The following is an 8,162-nucleotide window of genomic DNA, read 5'->3' on the forward strand; positions in this document are numbered from 1 at the left end:
GGGAGAGAGAGAGAGAGAGAGGAACCCTGATCTCTCTACAAGCTTGAAAGGCTTTTTTTTTTTCTCTTTCATTCTTCATCTTTCATCAAAAATTTTCTCCATTTCTTTCTTCATTTTTTCATTATAATAATATACATATACATATATATATATATATATATATATTATAATAAAGAAAAATTTTTTTTTTATTACCATGTTTGGGTCCATCTCTCTACAGTCATCCAACGCCTCGGGATATAGAGACGGGACGGATGAACAGTTCTTCTCATCGCTGGGGAACACGTAATGCTCTTTATTATCATTATGATTATATAAAAAAATATTTTTCTTTTCTTTTCTTTTCTGCTGCTCGTATAATATCACATGTACATGTACTTGGGGGCCCCTGGTCTAGGCTAACAGGGAACATGCTGTGACTATGGGACGGGGCTTGCATGGTGAGAGGCGATATATTACATATACGATCTTTCATTACATATACGATCTTTTGTCACATATGCCATCTTTTATTACATACGAGTAGTCTGTATGCGATCTTACCTCTGGAAGGGAGGGGGGCGAAATATCGGATGGTTCTCTCTGCCATCTCATTTCTTTCTTTCTCTCTTTTTTTTCCCCTCTTTTTTTTCTCTTTTTTTTCTTTCTTCTCAAACACTAACCACTTACAAGTATTTCAATCATTATTCTTCTTGTACTTTTATCTCATCATATACATATACATATACATTATATACATATCCATACATCTCTCAGCAGGTTCGCCCTCATGCAGGTAGGCAATATTTGCCAATATACGACACCCAAACGTCAGCAGGGCAAGAAGATAGATCATCATCATCACCATCATGCATCAATATATATCCGTAGATCCCGGAACACGGCAAGGACGAGTCGATGCATAGGATACCCTCTCTGGGAGAGCCTCTCAGCACATTGTCAGATCAGCAACCGAGACAACGCGCCACAAGGACAGCGCACAATCATCACCCAGGCGATGGCGTGAGAGACGATTTTGAAAGAGATGGAGGGTAGAGAGAGAAGAATCCGGGTGAGAAGAACCTGTGAGGGAGCGGGAGGGAGACCCTGAGAGAGAGAGAGAGAGAGAGAGAGAGAGAGAGAGAGACCGAGGGGAGAGACAGAGGGGAGAGACGGGCGGACGGAGAGAGAGAGAGAAGAGAGAGAGACAGAGAAAGCAGGGATTCCCGTAGAGCAGACGGACCGGATAACCTTGGCCAAGTAGTCTACATCTGTCTCAGACCTCTCGACAATCCATCCATCTACGTAAATCGTACGGTACTATAACCTCATCTTCCTAGACAGCATGCTATTTCATAGACTGCATACCTTCTGTAGACTCTTTGCGGCTCGACGACAGCTCTTCATAGATTCGGGAATGAATTATTAGTCCTTCTTCCTAACCCAACTTTTGTAACACATGATTATTCTTCTTGTCTCGCTCCTCACGAGGCAGATGGTCCCTCGTTCCCAGAGTGAACATCTGCCTCTTTTCTTCTTCTTTTTCTTCTTCTTGTCCTTTTCTTTCTCCTCTCTCTCTCATTCTTCATTTCCTTTTTTCATTGTTTTGATCTGACAGTCCAATGCAACAATGTTGAACTTTTTTTTTTTTTGAAAAAAAAAAAAGAAAAGAAAAAAAAAACAGAACAAAACCCCAGAAGGAAAGAGAAGTTCTGACAAAAAAATAAAAAAATAGAAATGCCCAGAAAACGCCTGTACCTTTCTCTCCCTCTCCCTCCCCCCCCCCTCGTTCTCTTGTCCCACCTCATCCTGTCCCCTGTCGGTGTGGGGAACGTGGTACATTACTTTTTTTTCTTTTTTCGTCTTCTTCGACTTGGGTGGTGCCAGCCAGTTTCTCTCTCCCCACATAACTCGTATGCACGTCTGCTGCAGGAAATCTCGTATTATAAGCGGTTGGAAGCAGGAGCTGACTGCTGCGGCCTCCCAAGACCGATATTAGCCTCTTCGTCAAAGTTGGCGTCAGTCTTGTCGCTGCTGTCCACGCTGCCGCTCTTCTTGGCGGTGGAATCGCCCGTCGTCGTCTCTCCGTTCAGGACACCGCCATTGCGGCCAGCCACGGCGGCGGCCTCGTCGACCGAACCGGAACCAGAGCCGGTGCCGGTGGTGGTGGTGGCATCCGTCTTATTCGGCGTCTTCTCACCATCGGCATCGGCGCCGGCGTCGTTGGCGTCCTCGGTGATGACGACACGGGTCTTGCCCCATCCGAAGCTGTCCATGTTGTGGACCGAGAAGACGAGGACGGCCAGGTTGAGGAAGGGACCGCACACGGTGAAGATGGCCAGCCCGGCGAGGTACTGGAAGCTCTCGCGCGTGTTGGACGGCAGCCACAGGGCCATGATGATGTAGTAGGTCAGCGGGATGATCATGATGCTGGCAAACGCCAGGATGATCCACCACGGCTGGCTTATGAAGGCGACGATCATGGAGCCGATGGCGGTCACGATGAAGACGCTCAGCGTCCACACCATGACGTTGCAGAAGGCCAGGATGCGCTCGAACCACTGGCAGTGCCACGACGTGAACAGGAGGAGGTCGTTGCTCGTCGCACCCAGGGACCAGCGCCGACGCTGCGACAGGAACACGCTCCACGAGTGGGGGACGTCGGTGTAGGCGCGGGCCCATAGAGCCTGACGGGTCTGGGCCTTGGGATGGGTGGTGAGCATGAGGCAGACCTGATCAGTCAGCATATGAATCACTTCTTTCCATAAAAGAAGAGAGGGGAAAAAAAAAAAGAAGGAACGAGGAGAGAGGAAAAGAGGAAGGAGAAGAAGAAGAGAGGAGAAGAAGAAGAGAGACATACATGGTTGCGATCCTCAGAAGCCGTGGCACGGATCTGCTTCAGCATGCCGTCGGTAGGAGCAGGATGGTAGCCAAACATCTCGCCGAGCACGAGGTCGCCGCAGGTGTAGTCGCAGATCTTGAGCAGCTGACAGCAGCCGGGCAGGCACGAGACCTTCTTGGTGACGACGGACTGGTGGAGGCGGCGCAGCCCCTGGGCGATGGAGTACTCGGCGTGCTGGTAGAGGGACCAGAGGTTCCAGCGGGAGCTCGTGAAGTCGACGGCGACGTAGCCGCACACGCCGACCGTGTCGGCGTACTTGGACTCCTTGAGCAGCTCGGCGATGCAGCCCTTGTCGAAGACGGTGTCGGCGTCCATGCCGACCAGGTGGTCGACCCTGTCCATGGCCACCTCGGCCTCGAGCCAGCCGGACATGGAGCCGAAGAAGGACCGGGAGAAGATCATGTCCGGGTACTCGCGGCGGTGGTTGTACTTGTAGAGGAAGGATCGGACCACGATCAGGCTGTCCCGCTTGCCCTGGTTCTGCTCCTTGACGATGCAGTAGTAGGGCACGCCCTTGTACAGGCCCCGGGCCACCTCGACGTGCATGCTGGTGCCGTCCCAGCCGCGGTAGGCGTCGCGGATGCGCTCGTGGCGGGCCTTGTGGGTGAAGATGTCCTCCATCAGGTACCCGGCCGTGGTCTTCTCCATGCCCGGCCCCTTGACGCGGCCGTCGCAGACGACCATGATGCAGCGCCGGTGGTCCTCTATGCCCACCTGGTCCACCAGGGAGTCGAGGGACCGGGTGCACTCGTCCAGCGTCTCGTTGTAGCACGGCATGATCATCACCAGGTCCTCCAGGTGGCCCGGCTCGATGACGCGCTCCGGCGAGACGGTGTTGCGCAGCTTGAACAGCAGGAGCGAGGCGATCATGATGCAGTTCAGAGCCAGGGGGAACGAGATGAAGGGCAGGTACGCGTAGTAGTACCGCGGCCAGTACCAGCAGGCGAAGATGAAGAAGGCGTTGATGCCGACCAGACCCAGCGTCACGCCGTACTTCTGCGCCGTGAGCTTGCGCCTGGCGTACCTGATCTCGGCATCGGTCGTCGCCCTCTTCTGGCTGGTCACGTGGACCTTGTTGGTGGGGATGAAACCTCCGTCAGTCACTCCTCGGGCTTGCTGCTGCTGCTGCTGCTGCTGCTGCTGAAAATGAGCCCGGGCCTGGGCCTGAGACTTTTCAAGAGCCGCGACGTGGGGTGCAGCAGGTGCAATCTCGTCATCCTGCTGCTGCTGCTGCTGCCGACGTTCAGCTGCCGATTGCGGTACGGTGGGACGTCTGACGGAACCCTCGGGGAGGACGATGTCTCTCGTCGGATCAGCCCGAGGCTTGAAGTAGTCTGACTGCTGCTGCTTCTGCTGCTGCTGCTGCTGCTGCGCGCTGCCGCTGGCGGCGTTCGAGGCTGCCGTCCCCGAGCTGGGGTTCGACGTCTCCCACGAGTCACCGCGCACCGAGGATTTGGCCGAGGCAGGGACGGAAGGCTGAGAGCTCTGAGAAGATTCCAGGGAGTCTTCGAAAGGCGTGAGGGCCGTGACATATCTCCCCAGAGAGCTCTCGTCGTCGGACTCGTTGGGGTTCCCCGACCATCCCGGCCGCGCACCGCCTAGATAGATCTTCTTGGGTGGCAGCGGCTGCGTCGCCGCGGATGATGGCTGGGAGAGCGTGGAATTAGTCACTTCGTCTTGGCTACAAGTGCGTGTGTGTGTGTGTGTACACATATGGATATATATATACACATGTAGATATATATATACACATGTAGATATATATATACATGTATACATACATACATACATACATACATACATACATATATATATATATATATATATATATATATATATATATTATAGGCGTGCAAAGACAACAGAAGAAGAAGAAGAAGGAATGATTACCTTTCCAAATTTGAGAGTCTCAAAAGACATAACCTCATTCTTGCTCTCTTGTCTCTCGTCGGCCACGGCCCCGCTGTCGAGACGTGATCCAGACATGATCAGGCCGTGTGAGGAGAGGTTGAAGGAGAGGATCGAGAAGGGAAAAGGGGGCCGTCAAATGAAGGTTTCAAACCAAGTCGGGAGAAGGCGTGGGCAGCAGCAACACGGAAGAAGGGGAGAGGGGGAGAGGGAGAGTGAGAGAAGATCCGATGCCTATTAAACAGAGGGCGCAAGCTCGAAGGATGAGAAGGAAAGGGGGAGGAAGAAGAGGGGAAAAAAAAGAGAGAGACACTATGAGATAGAAGGGTTCTGTCGTCAGAGCAAAAAAAAAAAAAGTATCATGAGAGAGGTGTTCTGGACTCTTCTCTCTCTCTCTCAGTGTTCAAGCCCTCGACGCCCGATGGCGGCAGATATAAACAATATATTACGAGTCCTGATCCATAGGAGGAGAGGTAGATCCGAGTAGACGGCCAGAAGGAGACAGAGAGACAGAGAGCGAGAGAGAGTCAAAAAGAAAAAAAGAAAAAAAAAAGAGAAAAAAAAGGAAAAAGGAAAAAGAAATTTATAAAAAAAAAGCAATTGGGATGTCTCTATTTCTTTCTTTTCCTTCTTTCTTTCCGTATTCCTTTTTTTTCGTTATACACACACCCCTTCCCTTACATGAACCTGTCATCTATTCGCCTCCCCCCCCCTTTTTTTTTCTTCTTCTCTCTCTCTCTCTCTCTCTCTCTCTTCTTTTCCTTGTTAGCCTTATAGAGCTGCTCATCATTCTCCGTACCTCTTCTGACGCTCGGACAGCACATGAACCCTAACCCGAGCCATGTGAAGGGAGTGGGGGGGGGGGGGGGGGGGGGGGGGGGGGGGGGGGGGAGGGGCATCACCACTTCTCCCTCTCCTTCTTCTTCTCCTCTCGCCCCTCCCACGTATTGCTCCGTATGACAGGATACGGCTTACCGTTGGTACTCGAAAAGGAAGAACCAAGGGTTGCATGTGGTACCTTGTGTGCGTTGCGTGTGTGCGTGTGTCCAATCCCCCTGTGTGGGTGGTGGGTACGATGCATGCATAGGATCGATTGATGGGGGAGGTTTTATTTTCTATCTCAATATTTTCATCTCTTTCAGGGGGGAGGAGGGGGTTAGTCTTTGTTAGGACGACATAGATTTATATTAATATAGATTTAGAATAATATAGGAATGAATTTAGCTGAATAGCCAGCTACGGCCACGACTACTATGACTATTACTACTATGGCTGTTGCTACTATGGCTATTACTATACATCTCCTTCTCCTTTTCACAAGATGAACGTATCTGCCAGATTGGATAGGATGCAGAGAGACGAACGAACAAAGAAAGGTCCGGAGGAAGAGAAAAGAAAACAAGAGGAAGAGAGATACGAGCTCTGAAAAAGACTAGAGAGAGAAAAAAAAAAAGAAAAAGGCTGGTCAACAAGTCATGATCCCGTAAAAGCGTGCGTCTCACCACACTCACCGCCGCCACACACGCACACGCACGCACACACATGGTAATACGTATATACATGTAATATGACCTAGCACACCAATACCCATGTAACGCGCAGACCCAGAACGGGTCTCGTCCTGAAAGTCTAGAGATTGGCGAAGAGGGAAATGGCTCTGCTCCTTACGGGGAAAGGCGAGATTCTCGGTCCTTCTTGTGCAATCACCTCTCTCTCTCTTCCCGTCCGTCCGTCCTCCGTACCCATGTCCATGGCCCATGTCCATGGCCCATGCCCACGCCCCATGCCCATGCCCATGCCCATGCCCCATAGCCAAGTCCATATCCATGTCCGACCGACGAGAGAGAGAGGGAGAGAGAGAGGCTCAAGTCGGCATAATGTACAGATGACTCCGTTACCCGCAACTAGTCCGATCTCTGGTCAGGTTTTGGTTGGTCGTAGATCCCCCACAAATCAGGTCCGACAGGGTTGAATCTACCCACCACCGAACGGACTGATACTTATTCCTCACTTCCTGGTACAGGTACATGCACATGGACTACGGAGTAGCAGGTACAGATCAGCAGTACGAGAGTACGAGAGGAGCGATGGCGGCGCTGCCAGCTACAAGAAGGGCCAGATACGTGGACCGGATCCAGAGTCCGGGTACGGAGTCCGGGTACAGCTGCTTACTCTGACCGTATCCGTATCCCGTACAGACTCCAGAGTCGTCTCACACACACACACACACACACACACACACACAGAGAGAGAGAGAGAGAGAGAGAGCTCCATCCTGAGCCGTCACGGTAACTCGTACCCAGCTCGTACATGCGTAATCTGTACCGATTCGTCTAGCCAGCACATGATACATAAATTACGCTTACTTATTACTCTACTTTTTTTTTAAAAAAAAAAAAGAAAAGAAAAAAGAAAAGAAAAAAGAAAAGAAAAAACTTGCCGGGTACTTTGCCGGGTACTTTCTCGTCGTCGTCGTCGTACGACGTATCGCAACTCTCGTACATGGGGAAGAACAAGACAAGAACCCTTTGACTGGGCCGACATGGCTATACATGTGTCATTACTCGGAAACTCGGTAACCAGCGCCCAATTCAGTTAGTTGTAGTAGCTGTCACTTTTTTTTTTTTCTTCTTCCTCTCTCTCTCTCTCTCTCTCTCTCTCCCTCTCTCCCTCTCTCTCTCCCCCCCTCTCTCGTCTCATCCCCTTCTTGACAGAACCCCCTACTTTTGGGACATCCCCTCTGCTGCAAGTATGATCCCTGCATATAGTATATTATATCATATACGTATACATGTATGATCCGTACCCTCATCTCCATGTTACCTCGCCTTCCTCTCCAACCGGGACCAGAGGTGCAAATTCAGCTCCCCGCGGCCTCTGCGTCAACGCGCGGCACCCAAGGCCTTGGCAGACGAGGGGGGCAAAAAAAAAAAAAAAAAGAGGAGAGAGAGGTGAAATGATAAAAGATGATAAAATAAAAGGCTCGTGTAAGTCTGTCTCGTGTTGGGAGATGCACAGGAAAGACTTGAGGGGGAAGCCATACACGTATGCGCGCCATTGGCACTCATGATGAAAATCACGCCAATGAGAGGTTAAATGTCATGATGAGTCTTGGACGGGATCGAAGCCATCTGTCTCTGCACTTTTTATGTTTATGTTTATTTTATATTTTTTATATTTTATATATATATATATATATTTAATTTCTGCTCCCCCCCTCCTCTCTCACACATAGACATATATACTCACGCAACACTCTCGCTCACTCTCTCCCCTCCCCTGAACTTCAAAAGAATTGTAAGCCACTGCCGCTGGTGAGGCGTTTTGTTCAGGTTCCGGAAACAACCCCCCCCCCCCCCCCCCCCCCCCCCCC

The 8,162-nt window shown here is 50.8% G+C and overlaps 1 protein-coding gene across 1 annotated transcript; it reads right to left on the reverse strand.

Annotated features, from left to right (window-relative positions):
• Positions 1 to 1,922: 1,922 nt before the first annotated feature.
• Positions 1,923 to 5,632, reverse strand: GMORB2_4393 (chitin synthase; the record flags this gene model as incomplete). The annotated part of the gene is made up of 3 exons (XM_035466368.1): positions 1,923 to 2,711; positions 2,840 to 4,492; positions 5,618 to 5,632. The coding sequence occupies 3 exons, from the start codon at positions 5,630 to 5,632 to the stop codon at positions 1,923 to 1,925; spliced, it is 2,457 nt and encodes an 818-aa protein (XP_035318379.1).
• Between the last annotated feature and the right edge of the window lie 2,530 nt (positions 5,633 to 8,162).

The sequence above is a fragment of the Geosmithia morbida genome (assembly GCF_012550715.1).
Source record: "Geosmithia morbida isolate 1262 chromosome Unknown scaffold_20, whole genome shotgun sequence".
Taxonomy (NCBI): domain Eukaryota; kingdom Fungi; phylum Ascomycota; class Sordariomycetes; order Hypocreales; family Bionectriaceae; genus Geosmithia; species Geosmithia morbida.